The 25228-nt window shown below is 49.2% G+C and overlaps 2 protein-coding genes across 3 annotated transcripts; one reads left to right on the top strand and one right to left on the bottom strand.

Moving 5' to 3' along the window:
• Nucleotides 1-12: 12 nt before the first annotated feature.
• On the bottom strand, nucleotides 13-1533 carry LOC131699686 (uncharacterized). Of its 2 annotated transcripts, none has more exons than XM_058997273.1 (3): nucleotides 1263-1533; nucleotides 925-1083; nucleotides 13-239 (listed from the first exon to the last, which is right to left on the bottom strand). In XM_058997273.1, the coding sequence occupies exons 1-3, from the start codon at nucleotides 1516-1518 to the stop codon at nucleotides 28-30; spliced, it is 627 nt and encodes a 208-aa protein (XP_058853256.1). In that variant the 5' UTR covers nucleotides 1519-1533; the 3' UTR covers nucleotides 13-27. The 2 variants fall into 2 exon arrangements, with proteins under 2 accessions (XP_058853256.1, XP_058853257.1); XM_058997274.1 differs by lacking the exon at nucleotides 13-239 and adding an exon at nucleotides 250-365.
• A 12991-nt stretch (nucleotides 1534-14524) lies between these two features.
• Nucleotides 14525-24096, top strand: LOC117412831 (uncharacterized). Its single transcript, XM_058996670.1, has 18 exons — nucleotides 14525-14795; nucleotides 14976-15134; nucleotides 15813-15931; nucleotides 16396-16573; nucleotides 17101-17234; nucleotides 17988-18147; nucleotides 18670-18788; nucleotides 19144-19363; nucleotides 19776-19897; nucleotides 20126-20231; nucleotides 21523-21645; nucleotides 21819-21991; nucleotides 22140-22241; nucleotides 22346-22496; nucleotides 22676-22856; nucleotides 22957-23092; nucleotides 23478-23553; nucleotides 23934-24096. The coding sequence occupies exons 1-18, from the start codon at nucleotides 14540-14542 to the stop codon at nucleotides 24017-24019; spliced, it is 2601 nt and encodes an 866-aa protein (XP_058852653.1). The 5' UTR covers nucleotides 14525-14539; the 3' UTR covers nucleotides 24020-24096.
• The last annotated feature ends 1132 nt before the right edge of the window (nucleotides 24097-25228 follow it).

The raw sequence follows: 25228 nt of genomic DNA, 5'->3' as shown, positions 1-25228 counted from the left end.
ATTATTAAAAGAGCATTTATTTATTCATTAAATTATTTCTAGTGATTGAGGAGCATCCTGTCGGATCCAGAGTCTCTGAATTCTCCAAACCCACAATAGAAAGGAGTTGAAGCAACTTGCCTGTATCTTCACGTTGCAGCCCTTGAATGACGTCGTGAACAAGCTGTAGCCCCCACTAAACGTCACGCTGTACTTGCAAAACCCGGCCAGGCTCGCCACTGGAAGGAGGCGATTCTTCACTAAAAGAAATATAGTAACATCGTGCGAGGTCATCCATCACGGGGTGTGGTACACATTAAAACGTGGTACACTATGTGCTGCGCTTGCCCGGGCATGCACAAATGATTTTAGCTCCACACGACCATCTGAAAGGGGCATGTTGTAACTGGTGATGAACAAACTGGGTTATCTAACACTGTAAACCTGTATGATAGTGCCTTGTTTGTAGTGATGTGTGCAGTAGTCGATCACAGCGTATCATTTTCTGGCGTTAGACGGGTACGCGCACCACATTCTGACGATGAAACACTTTGTCGCTACACCGGGACCACGTGCCCGAAGTTTAAAGTAAACATGCGATTTATTTCCATCTAGTAGCAGGACGGAGGCGGGTCTATTAAACACAGACCAGATTCAAACAAGACAAGAGGAATGCTGTCATCTGAAATGTATGTTCCAGGATTTGCCAGGTTTCAATGTTTGCTCGATTCAAGGAAGTACAACAAACATTAAAACAGACGTCAAATATCCAGCTAATATTTTGCTGTTATTTAGAATAAAATTACTTTCTTGGTCAACTAACTACACTGCATTTTAATTGTAAGACCCACACGCACCATTTAGTTCTGTATTCCAGTCATACATAAACCAGTACATATGAATAAAGCGTTGTATGGAGTCGCCGAGGCCCCTCCTCGCCCTCACCTCGCACACGGAGCGCCTTCACGCCAGTGCCGGGTAGCTTGAGTGTCATTCTATCCTCGTAGCAGATTAATCCGGGATCCTCCGGTTTAAGAGCCGGGCCGGTGGAGGCTGTCTCGCCGCCGTCATCACCCTCGCTTGGGACGTTAGTGTGGAAGGAGTCTAGCGGGAGGAACGAGAGGAAGCAAAGTTAACCGGTAGAGAATCACTGCAGAAGGACGCCCCGTGTCTATCTGTTTGTAACGAAGGCACTGTGCAGTGCAGGTGGAACTGAGCACATTTAAAAACAAACTCACAGAGAAAAACAAACAAAAAAGTAAGCCTCCTTTCTGACGCCTCACCGAGATTGGGAGTCGCATTCCCAGGCTGCAGCAGCGGGGTCTCCCCGGTCCAAGACAAGGCGGCCCGGCCGAATCCAAGCAGCAAGCACGCCACAAGTAAGCAAGGCGGCAGCATCATCATCCTCTGCCCGCTCCGACACATTGGTGTTGTTTTCCCGCAGCCACTTGTCGCTCCAGTCCCTGCAGTCAGGCTGTATCCTCGCTTACTGCGCTCTGGGGGTTTATAAGAGGTGTCGAGACCGCGCGAGGGCTTCATTGACGCTCCAATCGGGTTCCACGCGCCATCATTCTCACGCGGGTTTTTTTTTTTTGGAAAGGTAAACTCGCACACCGAGACTTTTTAAAACCCAACTTTAACGTGAAGCTGCCCAGTTGTTAATATTTTCACAGCCTTTGCTTTAACTGTGACGCCTACATCCTTTGTGGTAATCGATGCAATATCCCATATGCGCGTGTAGTAAACGAGGATGAGAGGGCAAGCGTGCTTCATTCACCCTTCAAACCAGCTGTGAAGCGCACACATTATTTAGAGGATTTAGAACCGGGTTGCAACAAAGACCAGGAGTGGAATAGCCCTCCGGGGCCATGATTGGACACACCTGTGTTATGCCACTGCCATAACTTGTGTAATAAATTAAGAGTCCCTTTCCCTTTGAAATGAATGTTTTGCTATTCTTCCCCATTGTTTTAAGTTAGAAGAATGAAAAGAAAATGATGAACACAGTTGATGAAGTTTAATTTGCAACATGTTCTATGCAATTAAAATAGTCCCTTTGTCTGTGTTACGTTTATAGACGATGCCAGTTGTAGAGCAACTTGCAGAACAGAAATACAGGTGGAGTCGCCCGGCCGACAAATCAAACCACACACACACGTGATGCTAACAGTGCCGCTGGGGATGCTTATCATATGATATGTATCATTTCAAATGGCATTTTACATAGTGCGCGCGCACTATGTGCTTAATTAAACATCTGAGCTAGTCGTCTGTATCAAACTGCCAAGAAATGGGAGGCTTGTTTCCTCCCTTATCGTTCACAAACGCAATTAAAAACGTGTGGACTGCAAGTGTTTCACTGAGATCCCATCCTGGGTGGCTACAAACTAGGTTTAGCAAAGTGTAATCCAGTCCATATCATTTTTGGAGGCAATTCCATTTTAGCTTCCACTAGCGAAGACCCCGGATGTTATCTTGGACCTCACGCTTTCTTATGATTTCTGTATCAGAACAGCGTCTTATCATTTGAGAAATGTTTCCAGATGAAAGCGTGTTCTGGGTATGAGGGATGCAGAGACGTTGACACAGGCATTAATAACCTCTCGTCTTGATTATTGCGATTCTTTGCTTGTTGGTAAACCTGTCACTAAACCTAGAAGGATTCAGCTTGTCCAGAACTCCGCTCCAGTTACCATTATGCAGGTTGAAACATTGGATTCTTAAATCGAAAATGAAAACACACTTTTGTGAATGTGCTTTTATGTAATTGGTTGTAACTGGAATGTATTATAAGAACATAAGAAAGTGTACAAACGAGAGGAGGCCATTCAGCCCATCTTGCTCGTTTGGTTGTTAGTAGCTTATTGATCCCAGAATCTCATCAAGCAGCTTCTTGAAGGATCTCAGGGTGTCAGCTTCAACAACATTACTGGGGAGTTGGTTCCAAATCCTCACAATTGTCTGTGTAAAAAAAGTGCCTCCTGTTTTCTGTTCTGAATGCCCCTTTATCTAATCTCTATTTGTGACCCCTGGTCCTTGTTTCTTTTTTCAGGTCAAAAAAGTCCCTGGGTCGACATTGTCTATACCTTTTAGGATTTTGAATGTTTGAATCAGATCGCCGCGTGGTCTTCTTTGTTCAAGACTGAATAGATTCAATTCTTTGAGCCTGTCTGCATACGACATACCTTTTAAACCTGGGATAATTCTGGTTGCTCTTCTTTGCACTCTTTCTAGAGCAGCAATATGCTTTTTGTAACAAGGTGACCAGAACTGAACACAATATTATGTATTGTAAAGTTTTAACATTACTTCCCTTGATTTAAATTCAACACTTCTCACAATATATCCGAGCATCTTTGTTGGGGAAGCTATAAAAAAGGCCACATTGTCTAGATGAAGACATTTCTGAATCAACATAAACTCCTAGGTCTTTTTCATAGTTCCCTTCAATTTCCATATCTCCCATATGATATTTATAATGCACATTTTTATTGCCTGCATGCAATACTTTACACTTTTCTCTATTAACTATTATATATATATATATATATATATATATATATATATATATATATATATATATATATATATATATATATATATATACACAGAGAGAGAGATAGATATATATGAGAGCAATATTATATATAAATGAGAGCTATTTTGTTTTGTGTTTAATGGCTGAAGTGTAATGCTGGCTCCAGGGATCAGCTTATTTAGCCTCTCTGGCGCATCAGCACACACAACGGCTGCGATGCTGGCTCCGGGATCAACCAAAGTGCGGCCTCCCCAGCGCATCAGCATGACAACCATCTGGATTGAGCTAAGTAGGGTACATCTCTGGGGTTTTCAAGTGGGCACCTTCCATCCTCAGTGTTTCGTCGACTAGCCCACGACACCTCAAGAGGGCTCGACGGTGATTCTGGCGTCCCAGCATCACCCCCCTCTGTCCCCCACTCAACTCAGCCCAGCTTACTTACCTGTACATCAGCGTTTCTTTCTTTCTATTGTGCTTGAGATCCCCAGCCAGAATCTTTCCGTCTCAACCACAGCCAGTTGCTGCTCCTCTCTGCTGCTTCAGATAAGTTCTTCACTGTGCGACGCAACTCTTGGCCACTGAATCCGACGTCTCTGAGAAACCGGGTTGTAGAGTGTGCCACAAATCCTCGACAACTCACTTCCACTGGGTAAACCCGAACTCTCCATCCTCGCTGTTCCGCTTCAGTGGCTAGTTGAGCATACCGCAGTCTCTTCCTCTCATACGCTTCATCTACAGCATCCTCCCATGGCACTGATAACTCTACCAGGTGAAAAAGGCGTGCTGATCCAGACCACAAGACAATATCTGGTCGAAGGTTAGTGGTGGCAATCTCAGGTGGAAAAATAAGCCGTTGACCAACATCTGCCAGCATTTTCCAGTCTCTAGCAGCTTCCAGTTGTCCTGGCCGAGGGTTGGTTTTAACACCTTTTCTTGGTGGTTGCTCTCCTGGGCGGAGGAATGTTGTCTTTTGTGTGTAATGTTTTGATGGAACAGGTGACAACTTATTGGTCATGTTACGCTTGTCTTCCAATGCTAAGGCCAAACATCGCAGCACCTGGTCATGGCGCCAAGTAAACCGTCCTTGGCTAAGAGCCACCTTACATCCTGTCAAAATGTGCCTTAATGTTGCAGGTGATGAACACAAAGGACATGAGGGATCCTCTCCTACCCAGAGGTTTAGGTTCTGTGGTGATGGGAGAACATCATATGTTGACCTGATGAGGAAACTGATCCTGCTCTGTTCCATTGACCATAGGTCTTGCCAGCCAATCTTGCGTTGTTCCACACTCTCCCATCTCATCCATTCTCCCTGCTTGGCCTGGGAAATGGCCTTTATACACCTCATCCTCTCCTCCTGCTTTTGCACCTCGTTGACTACCAGCTTCCTCCTTTGAGCTGGGGCTGCCTTGTGCCATGTAGGAGGAGCTGAACTGAGACCAAGACCCCCTCTTCCATGCTGAACTTGCCCCATGATATCACCAATTCGAAGTGCAGCCTTTGCATCTTCCACAGCTTTCTTTGCCGCCCACTTTCTTCCAGTTTTCTATATATATATATATATATATATATATAGAATATATTTAATATATTTAATAGAGAAAAGTGTAAAGTATTGCATGCAGGCAATAAAAATGTGCATTATAAATATCATATGGGAGATACGGAAATTGAAGACGGGAACTATGAAAAAGACCTAGGAGTTTATGTTGACTCAGAAATGTCTTCATCTAGACAATGTGGCCTTTTTTATAGCTTCCCCAACAAAGATGCTCGGATATATTGTGAGAAGTGTTGAATTTAAATCAAGGGAAATAATGTTAAAACTTTACAATACATTAGTAAGACCTCACCTAGAATATTGTGTTCAGTTCTGGTCACCTTGTTACAAAAAGCATATTGCTGCTCTAGAAAGAGTGCAAAGAAGAGCAACCAGAATTATCCCGGGTTTAAAAGGTATGTCGTATGCAGACAGGCTCAAAGAATTGAATCTATTCAGTCTTGAACAAAGAAGACCACGCGGCGATCTGATTCAAACATTCAAAATCCTAAAAGGTATAGAGTCAGACAATGTCGACCCAAGGGACTTTTTTGACCTGAAAAAAGAAACAAGGACCAGGGGTCACAAATAGAGATTAGATAAAGGGGCATTCAGAACAGAAAACAGGAGGCACTTTTTTTACACAGACAATTGTGAGGATTTGGAACCAACTCCCCAGTAATGTTGTTGAAGCTGACACCCTGAGATCCTTCAAGAAGCTGCTTGATGAGATTCTGGGATCAATAAGCTACTAACAACCAAACGAGCAAGATGGGCTGAATGGCCTCCTCTCGTTTGTAAACTTAATGATGTTCTTATAATACATTCCAGTTACAACCAATTACATAAAAGCACATTCACAAAAGTGTGTTTTCATATTCGATTTAAGAATCCAATGTTTCACGGGCTCCCGAGTGGCGCATCCACTAAAGGCGCTCCTCGCAGGATGTGCCCTATAGCCTGGAGATCGCAGGTTCGAGTCCAGGCTATGTCACAGCTGACCGTGACCGAGAGTTCCTAGGGGGCGGCGCACAATTGGCTGAGCGCTGACCGGGTAGGGAGGGCTTAGGTCGGCAGGGGAATCCACGGCTCACCGCGCATCAGCGACCCCTGTGGCCGATAGGTCGCCCGATCTGTGTTGTCCTCCGGCACTATAGGTCTGGTGGCATTGCTGTGGATCTGCAGTGCGAAAAATGACGGCTTGGAAGGAGCACGTTTCGGAGGACGCGTGTTTCAGCCTCTGTTTCCTGAGTCGGCGGGGGGGTTGCGAGCGGTGAGCCGGGGATACAGATACTAATTGGGCATGCTAAACTGGGGTGAAAACCGGGGTAAAATAATTGGCGACGTCAATTTTTTTTGTTCTGGACAAGCTGAATCCTTCTAGGTTTAGTGACAGGTTTACCAACAAGCAAAGAATCGCAATAATCAAGACGAGAGGTTATTAATGCCTGTGTCAACGTCTCTGCATCCCTCATACCCAGAACACGCTTTCATCTGGAAACATTTCTCAAATGATAAGACGCTGTTCTGATACAGAAATCATAAGAAAGCGTGAGGTCCAAGATAACATCCGGGGTCTTCGCTAGTGGAAGCTAAAATGGAATTGCCTCCAAAAATGATATGGACTGGATTACACTTTGCTAAACCTAGTTTGTAGCCACCCAGGATGGGATCTCAGTGAAACACTAGCAGTCCACACGTTTTTAATTGCGTTTGTGAACGATAAGGGAGGAAACAAGCCTCCCATTTCTTGGCAGTTTGATACAGACGACTAGCTCAGATGTTTAATTAAGCACATAGTGCGCGCGCACTATGTAAAATGCCATTTGAAATGATACATATCATATGATAAGCATCCCCAGCGGCACTGTTAGCATCACGTGTGTGTGTGGTTTGATTTGTCGTCCGGGCGACTCCACCTGTATTTCTGTTCTGCAAGTTGCTCTACAACTGGCATCGTCTATAAACGTAACACAGACAAAGGGACTATTTTAATTGCATAGAACATGTTGCAAATTAAACTTCATCAACTGTGTTCATCATTTTCTTTTCATTCTTCTAAGTGTTAAAACAATGGGGAAGAATAGCAAAACATTCATTTCAAAGGGAAAGGGACTCGTACTTAATTACACAAGTTATGGCAGTGGCATAACACAGGTGTGTCCAATCATGGCCCCGGAGGGCGATTCCACTCCTGGTCTTTGTTCCAACCCGGTTCTAAATCCTCTAAATAATGTGTGCGCTTCACAGCTGGTTTGAAGGGTGAATGAAGCACGCTTGCCCTCTCATCCTCGTTTACTACACGCGCATATGGGATATTGCATCGATTACCACAAAGGATGTAGGCGTCACAGTTAAAGCAAAGGCTGTGAAAATATTAACAACTGGGCAGCTTCACGTTAAAGTTGGGTTTTAAAAAGTCTCGGTGTGCGAGTTTACCTTTCCAAAAAAAAAAAACCCGCGTGAGAATGATGGCGCGTGGAACCCGATTGGACCGTCAATGAAGCCCTCGCGCGGTCTCGACACCTCTTATAAACCCCCAGAGCGCAGTAAGCGAGGATACAGCCTGACTGCAGGGACTGGAGCGACAAGTGGCTGCGGGAAAACAACACCAATGTGTCGGAGCGGGCAGAGGGTGATGATGCTGCCGCCTTGCTTACTTGTGGCGTGCTTGCTGCTTGGATTCGGCCGGGCCGCCTTGTCTTGGACCGGGGAGACCCCGCTGCTGCAGCCTGGGAATGCGACTCCCAACCTCGGTGAGGCGCCAGAAAGGAGGCTTACTTTTTTTGTTTGTTTTTCTCTGTCAGTTTGTTTTTAAATGTGCTCAGTTCCACCTGCACTGCACAGTGCCTTCGTTACAAACAGATAGACACGGGGCGTCCTTCTGCAGTGATTCTCTACCGGTTAACTTTGCTTCCTCTCGTTCCTCCCGCTAGACTCCTTCCACACTAACGTCCCAAGCGAGGACGATGACGGCGGCGAGACAGCCTCCACCTGCCCGGCTCTTAAACCGGAGGATCCCGGATTAATCTGCTACGAGGATAGAATGACACTCAAGCTACCCGGCACTGGCGTGAAGGCGCTCCGTGTGCGAGGTGAGGGCGACTCCATACAACACACACACATATATATATTGTAGCGAGCACAGGGATTAACAGAGACACGCACACAATAGCTCTTTTAGGTAATGCAGTTTAATAAGCAGCTAACAGCAGGTCAGCGCCCTCCTCGAACACACACACACAGCCCTTCCCCACCCCAGAGCACTACTCTGCCTCTCAGGGTGACATTCACATATTTAACACATAACACAGGAAGGGTAATAACGATTACAGGAAAATGCATGAAATAATACTGGAACTTTTACAGGGACAACAAATAAACACAACAACAATAATTCAGTTTCTCCCCTACCATAGTTCGTACTCCCAGCATCCTCTGCTGCACATTAACCAAATGTAGGGGACTGGCTCCGGGCACAGTGCCCTATTCGCCGACAGGTGGCAACGGCGAGTCAGTCCAGCCGTGCCCGTTACACAGCCCCCATCTTAGGGCCGAACGTCCCGTCGGCCCAACACTTAATGTCTCATAAAGTCTGAGAGTCCCGGGGGTGGTCGACGGATACGCTGGCCGCGCTGGAGCACAGGTGCAGCGGGCTGGGAGTCAGCTGGAGCCGGAATGCCCCTTCGTGGGCCACCAGCTGGCGAACTATTCAATTGTTGCAAGGGGGAAGCGCTTTCCCTGTCCTGGGAGCTGGCCTCCGGGCTGGCTGCAGGGACAACCGAGTTTGTTCCAGGGCGGTAGGGGGCCAAGCGGTCTTGGTGGAGCACAACCGCCCGGCTACGGGTCCGCAGCCGCACTCGATAAGTCACCTCGGAGAGCCTCTCCAGAACAACACAGGGGCCCTCCCAGTTACTGGCCAGCTTGGGGCAGAGTCCCTTTCTTCGCCGGGGGCAGTGAACCCAGACCTGCTCCCCAGCTTGAAATCCCCGGCCCTTGCAGTGAGTATCGTATGCCCGTTTCTGACGCTGGCCAGCCGAGGTGAGGTGCTTCCGAGCATAAGCATGGGCAGTGTCCAATCGGTCCTGTAGCTGCTGGAGGTATTCCGGACCGGCAGGTTCCGGAGTGTGGAGCTGAGGTGGCCGGCCGAACACAAGGTCCACTGGGGTGCGGAGCTCTCTCCCAAACATAAGAGCCGCTGGCGTGCACCCGGTAGATTCCTGCACTGCAGTCCGGTAGGCCATTAGGACCAAGGGCAAGCATTGATCCCAGTCACGCTGGTGCTGGGAGGTCCACATGGTCAGCTGGGTGGCAAGGGTGCGGTTGAACCGCTCCACCAATCCATCGCTCTGCGGGTGTAGTGGGGTCGTCCTGGTTTTCTTAATACCCAGCCGCCTGCACACCTCCCCAAACACCTGCGCTTCAAAGTTACGCCCCTGGTCACTGTGTAGCTCCTCGGGAACCCCAAACCGGCAGAACATGCCTTCCAGCAGTGCCTCCGCGCAGGTAGTCGTGCTCTGATCGGGGACTGCGTACGCCTCGGGCCATTTAGTAAAGTAATCCATGGCCACCAGGACGTACCGGTTGCCCCCCTCCGTCCGTGGGACCGGCCCTAAGATGTCCACACCGACGCGCTCTAATGGTGCCCCCACCTGGTACTGCTGGAGTGGGGCATGAGAGCGGTCCAAGGGGCCCTTCTGGGCGGTGCACTGGTCACAGCGTCGCACATAAGTCTCCACATCACGTCGGCACCGCCCCCAGTAGAACCGCTCCCGAAGCCGACCCAGGGTCTTGGCAACGCCGAAGTGTCCAGTGGCTGGTCCGCCATGCACGGCTCGCAGGACGGTCTCTCGGAGAGCTTGAGGAACCACTGCTTGTAACCGCTTGCGCCCTGTCGCAGGGTCTGTCCAGGCACGGTACAGCACACTTTCCCAGAGGCTCAAACATTCCCATTGCGCCAACAGCGCTTTTACCTCCGGGGAGAGGGCTGACACCGCACGTCTGGCTGGGCGCTGACCCGCCGATAACCAGCGGATCAGTGGTGCCAGCTCAGCGTCCAGACCCTGCTGACGCTGGATCTCCCCCGCTGGCAACTCGAGGGGGGTCTCCACAGCTACAGTGGCAGCACTTACTCGCTCCTCCACGTATCGCTGCGCCTCTCGCTCCTCCATCCGATGGCAGTGCTTACAGTCCTCAGAGAAGCAGGGGCTACGGGACAGGGCATCTGCATTATTGTGTAGGCGGCCAGCCCGGTGCTGGACGGAGTAGTCATACCCTTGCAGTGTCTCTATCCAGCGAGCCACCTGTCCTTCGGGCTCGCGGAAGTTGAGCAGCCACCGCAGGGAGGCATGATCCGTGCGCAGCTTGAATCTTCGCCCGTAGAGATAGGGACGAAGGTGGTGCACGGCCCGTACTACAGCCAACAGTTCCCGGCGAGTCACACAGTAGTTCCGCTCTGTTTTACTAAGAGCCTGGCTGTAGTACGCGACCACTTGTTCCCCGTCCGGGCCTTCCTGGGCTAGCACTGCTCCGATCCCCACATCGCTCGCGTCCGTGTCCAGGATGAACGGTTTTTGGGGGTCAGGGAACGCCAAGACTGGGGCCTTCACAAGAGCCTCTCGCAATTCCCCAAAGGCAGCTGCGCAGTCGGTGTCCCAGCTGAACCGGCCCCCTTTCTCGGTCAGGCGGTGCAGGGGCCTGGCGATCTGAGCAAAGTCCTTCACAAAGCGGCGGTAATAAGACGCCAGGCCCAGAAAGCTACTCACCTCCGTCACAGTCCTGGGGACCGGCCAGTCCTTTACAGCAGTCACTTTAGCAGGGTCTGTGGCAATGCCGTCTGCCCCGACAACGTGTCCGAGGAAGTGTGTTTCTCTTCTCAGCAGGTTGCACTTCCCAGGGTGAAGTTTCAAGCCGGCTCCAGGGATGCGCTCGAACACAGTCTGCAAGTTCTGCAGTGCCGCCGAAAAGGTGGCGGCGTGCACCAGTAAGTCATCCAGGTATACAACACAATGGGTCCGTGGAACTCCGGTCAGCACCCGCTCCATCAGGCGCTCGAACGTTGCTGGGGCATTGCACAGTCCAAAGGGCATCACTGAAAACTGCCACAGACCCTGGCCAATGGAGAATGCAGTTTTCTGTCGTGCCTCAGGGGCCAGCTCGACCTGCCAGTATCCGCTGCGCAGGTCGAGGGAGCTGAACCAGCGGGAGCCTGCAATGTAGTCCAGAGCTTCATCGATTCTGGGAAGGGGGTACGAGTCCTTGTGGGTCACTGCATTCAGTTTGCGATAATCCACACAGAACCGCAGTGACCCGTCTTTTTTTTTTACTAGCAGGGCTGGCGCGGCCCAGGGGCTAGCCGATGGTTCGATTACCCCGGCAGCGGCCATTTCCAGAATCATGCCCTCGGCCGCTTCCCGCTTTGCCAAGGGTAGCCACCGTGGTCGCTCCCGGATCGGAGCCGCGTCTCCCGTGTTAATGCTGTGCTGAACTAATCCAGTCCGCCCACAGTCCTCTATGTTTGCAGCAAAAATGTCCAAGTACCCCCTTAATAGTTCCCATAACTGGTCCCGCTGGCCCTGAGATAGACCCTCCTTACTCCTCTGCCACAGCGCTATCACCGCATCAGTTATCCTGCAGTCCTGTGTTCCACCGGTTGTGGTTGCGGGGGGCGATGAACGTTCTGCAGGGGAGGGGGCGGAGACAGTTGAAACCCTTGCAAACTCTGCTTCTGGGAGAGGCCGGGTCCTGCCCCTCCGCGTCCGACGAAACTCCTTGGTCGGAATATGCCGCACGGTGGGTCTGGTGCGGCGTTGCTCCCCTTCCTTCTCCCGACCCGGAATCAGGCGCAGTTGACTCCGGCCAAGGCACAGGGTTCCCTCAGCCAAGTCGATGGTGGCTCCTACTTTGTTCAGGAGGTCCAAACCCAGAATGCAGCGATCCTGTATCTCCGCCAGCCAGAACTCGTGTTGGATCGTGCAGTCTCCGAGCTGGATCTCCAGACGCCGTCGTCCCAGCATGGACGCGACCTGGCCGGTGACAGTGCGGAGGCAAATCTCGGTGGGCGTCCAGCCTCCCAGCCATCCGTCACCTTCTCTGGGGAGGACCCCGGGCCGCAGGATGGAGATGGTGGAGCCCGTGTCGACCAAGGCCTTGCACTGCACCCCATTTAGGAGGCAGGGTGCATGCAGACTGTTGCCCTGGCCAACACGGCCCACCATTGCCACAGCGTCGTTCTCATTGCCTCTATGGGTGGGGGAAGGAAGGTGAAGGAGCGGCGGTCCCCCGTTTACGCCGCTCCTTTTTCGTTTCCCGACGACGACGTCTCTTGTTCAGACGGTACTGGGTGACGGCGGCGGCGGCATTGTGCATGCAGGTGACTCGGGCTTCCGCAGTTCCAGCAGCGTCTTACAGGCGTGGCCTGCCTGACAGCGGCGGTATCCTCGTCTCCATCGCTATCTTCCTTTCCTCTGACCGCGCAGACTTTGGGGATCCGGACTCGCTCACCCCCCTCGAGCACGGCCTCAATCCTTAGGGCATGGGTTAAAGCCTGCTCTAGGGAGGTTGGGGCAACGAGCCGAACCTGTTGTCTGAGCGCGGTGGGGTTCAGGCCACGGATGAACGCCTCCATCGCCAGGTCTTCTTGTACAGCCGGAGGTAAACCAGGATACCCCCTCCGTGCCAAGTATTTAGTGTCCGCGGCCAGTATCCCGAGTTTCTCGCCACTGGCTCTCTTGCGCGTGGCGAGGCGATCGCGCAGGCTGACGGCTGACTCCACTTGTCCAAAGCCGTGGATAGGGTATGGAAGTCACACGGCTCCTCTGGGTCTAAATCGAGCAATGCTTGCATCGCCTTCCCTTCCAGTGCTGCCGCCAGCTGCCCCGCCTGTTCTTCTATTCTCCAGTTGTTTGCCAAGGCTGCGAGGCGGAACTTTGCTTGGTAGGCTTCCCAGGGCGCAGTCCCGTCATAGCGGCCTGCCTTGACAGCACTCTTGTTGGCAGGCTGCGCTGGTTCCACCGAGGCAGGGGGCTGGGGCCACCCAGGCTGATAAGGGTTCACGCCACTTTGGTTCCGTTCTCGGCCGTCCTCTTCCCCGCCACCGGCGTGCTCGCAGCCTCTCCTGGAGTAGCCCGCTCGGCTAGCCTCGTCTAGGCTGCTGCTCCCGAGGCATCCCGCCTGGTTGCCGTCTTCGGCGTCTCTCCGGAGGTGGCGCGCTTGGCTGCCAGCTTCTTTGTGCTGCAGCAAGAGTTCGCCGCCGTGGGTCTTCTGAAGCGCGAGTCTTGCTTCGCCGCGTCGCCGCTGGGTGTTCTGCATCCGTCCCGTCAGCTGGGCGATCTGTTGCTCCATCCTCTGGATCTCTTAGTCCATCTTCCAGCTGCGGATTAAGTGCGTGTCATCCATCCCGCTGCTGACACCAGTGTAGCGAGCACAGGGATTAATGGAGACACGCACACAATAGCTCTTTTAGGTAATGCAGTTTATAAAGCAGCTAACAGCAAATCAGCGCCAACCAACCAAACACGCACACACAGCCCTTCCCCACCCCAGAGCACTACTCTGCCTCTCAGGGTGACATTCACATACTTAACAAACAACACCAGAAGGGTAATAACAATTACAGGGAAATGCATAGAACAGTACTGGAACTTTTACAATAACAAACAAATAAACACAACAACAATAATTCCGTTTCTCCCCTACCATAGTTCGTACTCCCAGCATCCTCTGCTGCACATTAACCAAATGTCGGGGACTGGCTCCGGGCACAGCGCCCTATTCGCCGACAGGTGGCAACGGCGAGTCAGTCCAGCCGTGCCCGTTACAATATCATATGATAAGCATCCCCAGCGGCACTGTTAGCATCACGTGTGTGTGTGGTTTGATTTGTCGGCCGGGCGACTCTGGCATTTCTGTTCTGCAAGTTGCTCTACAACTGGCATCGTCTATAAACGTAACACAGACAAAGGGACTATTTTAATTGCATAGAACATGTTGCATATTAAACTTCATCAACTGTGTTCATCATTTTCTTTTCATTCTTCTAAGTGTTAAAACAATGGGGAAGAATAGCAAAACATTCATTTCAAAGGGAAAGGGACTCGTACTTTATTACACAAGTTATGGCAGTGGCATAACACAGGTGTGTCCAATCATGGCCCCGGAGGGCGATTCCACTCCTGGTCTTTGTTCCAACCCGGTTCTAAATCCTCTAAATAATGTGTGCGCTTCACAGCTGGTTTGAAGGGTGAATGAAGCACGCTTGCTCTTTCACCCTCGTTTACTACACGCGCATATGGGATATTGCATCGATTACCACAAAGGATGTAGGCGTCACACTAGTTAAAGCAAAGGCTGTGAAAATATTAACAACTGGGCAGCTTCACGTTAAAGTTGGGTTTTAAAAAGTCTCGGTGTGCGAGTTTACCTTTCCAAAAAAAAAAAACCCGCGTGAGAATGCTGGCGCGTGGAACCCGATTGGAGCGTCAATGAAGCCCTCGCGCGGTCTCGACACCTCTTATAAACCCCCAGAGCGCAGTAAGCGAGGATACAGCCTGACTGCAGGGACTGGAGCGACAAGTGGCTGCGGGAAAACAACACCAATGTGTCGGAGCGGGCAGAGGATGATGATGCTGCCGCCTTGCTTACTTGTGGTGTGCTTGCTGCTTGGATTCGGCCGGGCCGCCTTGTCTTGGACCGGGGAGACCCCGCTGCTGCAGCCTGGGAATGCGACTCCCAACCTCGGTGAGGCGTCAGAAAGGAGGCTTACTTTTTTTGTTTGTTTTTCTCTGTCAGTTTGTTTTTAAATGTGCTCAGTTCCACCTGCACTGCACAGTGCCTTCGTTACAAACAGATAGACACGGGGCGTCCTTCTGCAGTGATTCTCTACCGGTTAACTTTGCTTCCTCTCGTTCCTCCCGCTAGACTCCTTCCACACTAACGTCCCAAGCGAGGATGATGACGGCGGCGAGACAGCCTCCACCGGCCCGGCTCTTAAACCGGAGGATCCCGGATTAATCTGCTACGAGGATAGAATGACACTCAAGCTACCCGGCACTGGCGTGAAGGCGCTCCGTGTGCGAGGTGAGGGCGAGGAGGGGCCTCGGCGACTCCATACAACGCTTTATTCATATGTACTGGTTTATGTATGACTGGAATACAGAACTAAATGGTGCGTGCGGGTCTTACAATTAAAATGCAGTGTAGTTAGTTGACCAAGAAAGTAATTTTATTCTAAATAACAGCAAAATATTAGCTGGATATTTGACGTCTGTTTTAATGTTTGTTGTACTTCCTTGAATCGAGCAGCTATTGAAACCTGGCAAATCCTGGAACATACATTTCAGATGACAGCATTCCCTCTTGTCTTGTTTGAATCTGGTCTGTGTTTAATAGACCCGCCTCCGTCCTGCTACTAGATGGAAATAAATCGCATGTTTACTTTAAACTTCGGGCACGTGGTCCCGGTGTAGCGACAAAGTGTTTCATCGTCAGAATGTGGTGCACGTACCCGTCTAACGCCAGAAAATGATACGCTGTGATCGACTACTGCACACATCACTACAAACAAGGCACTATCATACAGGTTTACAGTGTTAGATAACCCAGTTTGTTCATCACCAGTTACAACATGGCCCTTTTCAGATGGTCGTAGTTGAGCTATAATCATTTGTGCGTGGCCGGCAAGCGCAGCACACAGTGTACCACACCTCTCTCTCTCCCGTGATGGATGACATCACACGATGTTTCTATTTATTTTAGTGAAGAATCGCCTCCTTCCTGTGGCGAGCCTGGCCGGGTTTTGCAAGTACAGCGTGACGTTTAGTGGGGGCTACAGCTTGTTCACGACGTCATTCAAGGGCTGCAACGTGAAGATACAGGTAAATTGCTTCAACTCCGTTCTATTGTGTTTGTGGGTTTGGAGAATTCAGAGACTCTGGATCCGACAGGATGCTCCTCAATCACTAGAAATAATTTAAGGAAGAAATGGATAAATGCTATTTTAATTGGCTACAATGTTGGGTAGCAATAGCAGGTAGAGTACATCAAATGGACTGGTTCTGTATTGGTCAGACCGATTTCTCAATTGTGGGAACGGAGGGACCGCATTGAGTAATGAATGCTTTCTGGTTAACCCATGAAGTGTCTTGTGGATTTAACTTGGTAATACCTCTAATTCTAACTAGCTGCAAAAGTAGTGTATCAGATTGCATAAATACAGCTTGTGTTTGTTCTCAAATGTTGTACTCGCTGGGTTAATACCTCACCATTCCAGACTTCTTAAAGGGAGTTGCTTTGATAGCAGTATTGGCCACCCCTGGTGTTACTGTCTTGTTCCTTTTAGGAAATCAACGGGATCTCCTCCTTTGTGCTCACCGTGTTCTTCGCAAGGACAGGGGGTGCAGGGCTGGTGATGAGGTGTCCACAGAGCACCCCCAAATCTCTCCCCAGTGCAGCCTGTGGGGTCACCACTGTGACCTTTGAACTGCCAGAGGGACCCCTAGAGGAGGTCACAATCACAGGTGAGACCCTGATTGTCAAATGCTGTTCTGCATGTCTAGTGTTCTTCCTGAATCTGAACACAAGGGCAGCAACAAGACACTAATGTCACGACCGTATCGATATGAAGGTGTGGTACGATCTGCATCAGCATGTGATGGGCTACTTGTAGATGCCTAATGAGCTCAAACGATCATTTAGTGGCTATTGTTAAATTGAGACTGTGATAGTGGTGTGATCCTAGCAGCTATAACACACCCTTCATAGCTTGTGTCCAACCATCCAGACCTCTCTTTACATTGTGTGGACACCATGATTGTCTGGCTCTGGCTAGAACTACAGCTCCCATCATGCCTATGCACCTGCAGCAATGGTGAGTGATGCTGGGAGCTGTAGATTGAGTAGTGAGCTATGCTGTGGTCTTGTATCGCGATACAAACTATATACACCTATTGCAATATCATATCTTGACTCCTTTTAATACACAGTGACTTCTAGTATTTCACATTTGCATGAAGCTTGATATTGCTTCTCATGTTTGTGTTCTCAGACCGGTCTGGTTTGGAGATGCTGATCAAAGACGCCCCAGATGACTGTGCTTTCTACCTGATGAAGGGAGATGGGATGAATGTGCTCACAATCTCTTACTATGCCAAGGATGAAGGCTGTCCTCTTCAAACACGGGTACAAGGTCAAAGCGTGCACTGACTGTCCTTCAATAAGCTCAACCGAGGACCAGCGGCTATTGGCATAAAACCCCTTGGTGAAGCGTAACAAGGATACATTTTTCCCTTGACTGGGATATTGACTCCAATGTTTCAAGCTGTTTTCTGCAACACCCTTGAACTCCAAGGGAGGGAATTCACTTCAGGTGTTTTATAGGAGCAGCCACTGAACAGCACTCAGCCCTGCAGCCCTTATAGCTGGGGCCATTCAGGAAGGCAATTGCACAAGATTTGAGGTAGAAAGATGCTTCACTAATTCACAGAATTGCCCTTAATCCATTAAGTATCAACATGTAGTTGAAGTATCTGAACACAAGTTGTATTTGTAATTTGGTACCTTTCGGTGTTTATGGCTAACAATTACAGTATCAATGTTAAAATAAAACAGGTAGATGAGTTAAATACTCGATGACAAAGTGAAGCCTGTCCTCCAAATCAGGACTGACTATTAAATGTTACAATTTACTACAGCAATTGTAGAAACTAACAGTTAAACTAACCTCTGTGCTTTCGCAGTGGTAAAGTCTGCAATTGTAGTTTAATCTAGTCTTTGGCAAATCTGGTGCATGATTGATGTCTGTCCTAGTCCAATGTTCCTGCAACAATGTAAATTTATTGATTTAATATTTGGGCAAGAGAAGCTTCTCCCCTGATGCTACTGTAACAGTCTAAAGCCGGCTCAAGGCGCTATTCTAACCTGTCTTCCTCCCAGAACAATACCCTGGTCTTCCATGTGACGTACAAGGACGCGGAGGGACGGCCAGGCTCCATAGAGCAGGGGTGTCTCCCATTCGAACCCCCTGCTGTCTGTGGCCCCTCCAGCATGAGTACAGATCTTCCAGAGGGGCCACTAGACCAGGTCTTCATCCTGGGTGAGTCTGCAGTGGGAGGGGCTGGTTTGTAAAGCCTCTTGCTCTTAATCATGAATGCAATAGCAGTGTTACTGCCATAGCAGTGTACCCATTCCAGGCTTTACCAAGAGCTTGATTAGCCACTGTGTATAGGGAACAAGTTCACATGTCTTAAACTCCTAGTGACACCAGGAATAGCTGAAACTGCTATGCGATGGGAGTGTTGTTTCCAGCCCTGGTGTCAAAGCTTATAGAGTTGGAATGGATTTTAGAGATGGTCAGCACTCCTCCTAAAGGGGGTGGATGGGGGTCAGTGATCATGTTGCAGGGAGTGCAGCAAGACTCCTATTGCATAGTAGTTACTATGAGCTTCATTCGCCACAGTGTAGGTATCCAGCTCAGGGGTGTCTTCTTCAACTCTAGACTAGAGACTAGTATTGGATCCTTAATTGTACTTGCATAAATCACAGGAGATCCATTGGCAAGTTACCCTCCCAATGGCATGAGTGCTGTAGCTATACCCACCTCCTCCTGTCCTTGTAGATGGGAAGAACAGCCTGGTTGCTGTGAAGGCCAATGGCAGCTGTGGCTATGGGCTGGTCCAGGGGATTGGGAAGAACTACTTTATGGCTCCTTACGATGCTTGTGATGTGCTGAAACAGGTGAGGCTGTCTGTGTGAGCAAGCAGGGACCCCTTCAGACCTAGTCAATTACTATTGGAACTGTCATTTACAATGTAGTTGAACTTGGCACACCTGTGCAATTCCTGCATATTTGTCTTGCCCACAGTAACAGCTCAGCAGTGTGACAGTACAGTGAAAGCATGTGTGAAGCATTAGGAACGGTACACAAAAAAAACCAGAGCAGGGTAAAACTAACCCTTCAGTTTCCCAGTGAAAGCATGCTAAAGCGTGGTAATGGCTGATCATGCCATGCTTTCACTGAGCCTAGTTCTTGGCAATGGTAAACCATGCATTTTTGTGGGGACGTGTGTGTAACCCTTATTTCTCTTTGTAGAACATTGACGGCCATGTCCATTACTCGCTGTCCGTTTCCTTCTCTGATGTAAACGAGGTGACTCGCTTGAGGCATATGAAGTGCCGTGTCTTGGCTAAGCGTGAGATCCTCCCTCCTCCCTCTCTCCCTTCCCACCCTGCTGGTGTCTCTGTCTCCTGCAATGAGGGGTGCATGACGGTGCTGCTGCCTGCCGGTCCCCTCGATCTGGTCAAAGTCAAGGGTGAGTCTGGGGCTGGCTTTTGACTGTCAAAGCCATGATTGTCATTTGAGCACTTTCAAATTGAGACTCTTTCTATCTTAAGCTGCTGAGAGCCTTCATGCTTTTGTCTTGGTTTATTGTAATGCTGATTTTATAAACCTATTGACTGTCTGTATCTGGGGGGTGTATGGAAGCTTGCTGTGTTTCACACTAACATTTTTACACATGTAGAGAACAGCTGGTCCAATAAACTTGTTCAGGAACTTTGGCACAAGCTATTGAGTGTCTGTATCTGGGGCTGCATGGAGGCAGTCTGTGCTGCATGCAGTGGCTGTAGATCGAGGCTTTGTTACTAATGCTATGATTATATTCAGAACCGTGGCAATGGGTGATGGATGGCCCTATCCCAGGCTTTGTTTTGATCTTTTTGTAGATGACTCCAATAATCTGGTTGGGGTGCAGTCTGCACCAAGTGCTTGTGGCTACACTGTAGAGGAGAAGGATGGAAAGACAGTCTTCACAGTGTCTTACACGGCCTGCCATGTCAAGACCTTGGTAAGAGCCTGCCCAACTCGTGAATGGCTGGACGCTGCATCCAGTCCTTGGGTTCAGAGCAGGTTTACCAGGGGTCTGCTTGACCTTTTCAATAAAATACCTGAACAAGGTGGAGTTCTGAAAGCCAGGACTGGGTGCAGCAGGGCTAGTGTGTGTCAATCCATTTGTGTTGCTGGATGTGTGTTTTCTATTGTGCCAATGTCTCCACTCTCCCTCCTTGTGTTCTAGAATAACTTGTATGTCCTGACGGTGCTCTTCACCCCCTACTCCTCTCGCCAGAGGGAGGTGACGGTATCTTCCTGCCCTGTACCCCCAAATCCCATCCCCCAAGAAGGTGTGTCTAATGAACTCCCTCCTCCCATTGCACAGGAATTTCACCTATTCCAGCTTTTGATCGGAGCTTGATTATCCCCAGGATCTAGTTAACAAGCTTGGGTGTGTTATTAAACTCGTAGCAAAACCCAGTGGTGTGCAGTGACAATCCACTGGGGTAGCAGAGTCAACACCTGCCCCCACCACACAATAACAGTTTTATATTGTCATGGAGGGGGGAAGAGAGAACAGCAAGCGTGTTTTTAATGCAATTGTTTTGTAACCTTATAATTCGTGTAGTGCAGTTTTGATATGAGACTGCAACCTATAAACATTCTGAATACAGAAAAGAAACCAAGCTTTGAGTAAGCTGAGTAGATGGATGCATTGGGTAGCTTTCTTTTGAGGTTGGAGCTTTATGAATAGCTAATGTCAAGTGACTCTCCACACTACTTGTACACAGTCCGTTCTGTATTCCTCCTTCAGTGGCTGAGCACATCTCTGTGATATTTTATAGTTATCAATGTAATGAACTGCCTCTAATCTCTTGCACAAAATTCAGCTTTTCTTGCACTGCTTAGCCTTGCATCTGTCCTGCCTCAATGATTAGCTACCTGCGTAACAAGGGGCACATCTGACACTCCCATTGGTTAAAATTACTCCAGACCAGGCAGAATGCCTTCAACTGTGTGTCCCTCTGCTCACTTGTGATTGGACTGCCACAGAATGCAGGTCTTTTATTGGTTGATCATGTTGCAGGACCTTCAGCACAACCTAAGAGTATCCGATTCTGGGGGTGTGGAGGGAGTGACACACTTGAGGCCGCCCCACACCAGATTGGCAGTGGTATCACCAGAAGTGATGTGACCAGTTGGAGAACTGGCTGATCTGTCCAGCTAATTGCTATTGACAAAACAATGATCAAGACTGGTACATAATCATGATGTTGAAATTGAGTCTTCTCCGACAGTATTTCAACATGGGTGACAATAAGTCGCACATACCAGGCTTATCCAGTGCCTTTTGAAATGGACTCCCATAGTCTTAATCTTATTGCGGTCCTTGTCACAAAGCTCTGGGTGTTTCCTCTGTCATTCTGGAGATCAGCTTCACCCTGCTGGACCGCATGCATGGAAGCTGTTCTATTTCGTGTTGCCTGTGGTGTGATACATCTCAAGTATAGGTTTTATTAATCCCAGCAGTTGCACCTGGTGTGTAGCAGCCTTTACTCTTCCAAGCAGCAATCCATACAAACCCAAGCCGCTGTCTCTTCACTCTGAATGGTAAATCTGTTTCCCTGTCATTTCCTGCAGGCTGTCTGATCCCAGCTGAGCAGCAGCTTCCCTGTGGCCCCTCTAAGCTCTCTCCAGCGCTGTGCCGGGCTAGAGGCTGCTGCATGAACCCCAAAACCCGCCGCTGCTTCTACCCTCTAGAGAGTAAGCACCCCATTCCTCTCCTCCAATAGACTGATTTCCTCTTGCATCTATTGGTGTCGTGCACCTCTGTCCTTTCCAATGAATGCAGTAAGCATGGGCTGCTAGTGGGTTCATGGTCATTCTTGGCTGTTTTAAAACCCTGTATTGGATTCAATCTCTCTCTCTCTCCTCAGTGTGCACGGCAGACGAGCAGTTTGTGTTTGCTGTTTACCGCAAGTCTTTCAATCCTGAGGTCAACCCTGCCAGTCTGGCGCTCGCTGGGGACCAGTCCTGCCTCCCAGTTCTCTGCACTCCAGACTATGCCATCTTCAAATTCCCAGTCACTGGCTGTGGGACCCGCACCTTTGTGAGTTCCTGTTCAGAAGTTTGAATGGAGCATTTCAGAATTGACCCTTTTGATGCATGACATATCAAATGGCTGTAATTAGTTTTGGCCACGTACATTTAATTGGACCAGTGACGTGATGCACTGGATTGTAACCCTCTGTGTGCAGGTTGTGGGGGAGACTAGAGTCTACCTGGCTGAGGTGCAGAGCTTGATCCAACGCAGACAGTGGACCTACGGGCTCGTAACCAGCGACCGTCCCTTTAGGCAAGTATATAGCCAGAGCTCTGCCCTTATTGCAGGTAGACATTGCTTTTAGATGGAGCCTCTAGTAATGGTGTGGATCACACAGTCTTTCTCCTATGCTGTATTCAGTGCTCCACTCTTTCTACCCCTAGTCTCCTTGTGGAATGTCGTTATTCTAAAGGGAACGTGGCCAGCACTGGGTTCCTGGTGAAGACCCCCACAGACCTCCGCCCTGCCCCTCACCTGGGGGTGTTTCAGGTGCAGTTACAGATTGCTAAAGGTGAGACATGCCACCTGGAGGTGTATCTATCCATCTCTTCATTTATTATAAACTAAATACAAAGTTATCAAACGCTCCATTTCAATGCATGTAATAAATCTGTCCTCCAGAACTGATATCCAGCCGCTTCTACCCCCATGTCTCACTTAATAGGATGCTGAAAGTCTCTCTCTCCTCAGATGGGACCTTCTCCCAGTTCTACCCCTCCTCCAGCCTGCCCGTGAGTCTCCTCCTGGGGAGCAGAGTTTACCTCGAGCTGCGTCTGATCAACCCCACTGACCCCAGCCTGGTTCTGCTGGTGCACTACTGCATTGCTTACCCACGCTCCTCCAGTGCTGTGTGGGTGCTGCTGTACCAGGGGTGAGTCTGACCATCACACACATGTTCTGAGGTCCTGTCAGTCTGCCATAAGCCTTTTTTAACCCTATACCGCTTCTGATTGGATGTCTCTGTCCCTCAGTTGTCCAAATGTCCTGGATTACGGCAGCTCTGCGTCTCTGCACGTGGACGGCCAGCCCCCCCACTCCAAATTCAGACGACGCTTCAGTCTCCGAACATTCCAGTTCCTGAGCAGTGGGCTAGCCCTGGACGAGGAGGTGGGTGGGGTATTAATGGGGTGCTGCAGACTGACCTGGCTCTGCACGGGTCTGTATTGCATCAGTAACAACGCTCAACTGCCAGTGTCTTCAGTGGAAATTCCATGACAAGCATTTAGACTCTCAGTCTTTCTGTCTTCTGCATTTTCGATCTCTGTTGTAGTTGAAGACACGGATGGAAATCCTCCAGAGCAGTTTGGTCCATTCCTGGTTTTGCTATTGGTTTAATCTTACACCTGAGCTTGTTGCCTCTACACTCTGGCTGATCAAGCTTGTAGTAAAACCTGGAATGGGTGATGCTGCTGGCAATGGGAGGTCTTTCCATCCCTGTGAAATTCAGTGCCATATGCTTTGACCAAGTCTCTCCTCCTCCCGTGTATCTCAGATCTCCTTCATGTGCTCCACTGAAGTCTGTTCTCCAGACCAGCGCCGCTGCAATGAGGGTTGCTTTGATGGGAGAGGTGAGTTGCACAATGGATCAAATCCTTCTAGGAAAGGACCAGCGTTGACTCGGGATTCTGTTGATTGGGTTCACACGTGTGTGAGAATTAAGGGGGAACACTGTCTTGTGTGTTTTGCATAATAGCTGGTAATTGTGCAAGTACACATGCATTAATTTTATCCATAGTTCTAATATTTCAGATACATGTGTTCTATTTGAGCTGCGCTGCTGATGCATTTTTGAACTGCATGGGTTTTATTGTAGTATTCTAGTGCGTCACACTATTGAACAGCAGTTCTATTGGCTTGTACTTCACTCTGGTACATTGTGTTGCTTCTGATTGTCCCAGCATGCTGTATTCTGACCCCAGCACTGTGCCTCTTGTAACTCCTCCTTCAGACACTCCCATCTCAGTCGACCCCAGTATGAGACTGCGCTGTGCTGGTAATCCCTGCCCAGGGAGGGTGATGCTGGAGGGAGCCTAGTGAAGGAGCTCAGAGCCCAGGCAGGAAACTCAGCCCTAAGACTACAGTAACCATTTCAAATAAAGAGAACCAACCCATCTCTTCTGTGCTGTGTCTTCATTGTAACACTCTCTCCACCTCAACACCTGCAAAACAGTCTGGATCTGCCAAACTGGGGGCAAATAGAATTAAGTCTACAATTTATAGGGGTTCACAAAGTATGACAAATGCATGTGAACAAATGTAACCTTTTGAATGCATGGCACCCTTGTATGGGGCTGCTATCTCAACTTTAACTCTGTCTCACCACTTCAAACTCGGCCTCTCTAAATCTGACCTTTGCTTCCTCTCCCTCTGATGTCTCAGTCTCTCGACTGTCACTCTCTCTGAAAATCTAGGTGTTACTCTTGACCCTTCTCTCAACATATCTTTCCTGACACAATTGCTTTCTTTGTATGTAGCATCTACCATATCTGTCCTTTTCTTACTGCTGTATTCCACCCAATTCCTGGTCCAAGCTCTTGTACTCTCCAGATTGGACTTCTCTCTCTCCTCCCCCTCTTCAGCTCATTCAAAACTCTGCTGCTTGTCTTCTGTCCTCTCATGCTTCACTCTGTCTCTGCTGGGATTCAATTTAAAATGCTTGTCCTTGCTTGCTGCCTCTCAGAACCACCTGTTCAGACTGCCCTTGTTGATCTACCCCTCTTATTATACACTGGACTTACCTGCCCTGAGCACCATGTTACTGGATCCTCTGCTAATGCGCTATTCCACTACTAATGTCATTGTAGATATAACTGCATCCTAGTTCACACTGTAGTATTATTGCACTAACTGTAAACTACACTATTTAAATATGAAGCTTGCATTGTAACACCTGCAAGTCTCCTTGGATAAAGGTGTCTACAAAATAAACTGCAGAACAAAAATATTTTGATTTGCGCATTTGAAGACAGACAGCAGGCAGTAAAGCAAGAGGCAGAGAGTGAGTAAGTGTGTGAACCTCCAGGGTTTGATGATGTAATATTTAATTGGATGGTGTGTCTGTGAAATGGCCAGGACCTGCTTGTAAAAGTAAGAGGGTATAAACAGCAGTGCAGGTAGTAAGGTAGGGTATAAACAACAGTGCAGGGTGACCTGGTTGTGCTTGTAGATTACAGTACTGGACACTGCTGTGCTCTGGTTGTGCTTTTAGATTACAGTACTAGCTCCTATGATGGGGCTCTGGTA

This window comes from Acipenser ruthenus, chromosome 23, assembly GCF_902713425.1.
Source record: "Acipenser ruthenus chromosome 23, fAciRut3.2 maternal haplotype, whole genome shotgun sequence".
In the NCBI taxonomy this organism is placed as follows: domain Eukaryota; kingdom Metazoa; phylum Chordata; class Actinopteri; order Acipenseriformes; family Acipenseridae; genus Acipenser; species Acipenser ruthenus.
This window is presented reverse-complemented; position numbering and strand designations above follow the sequence as displayed.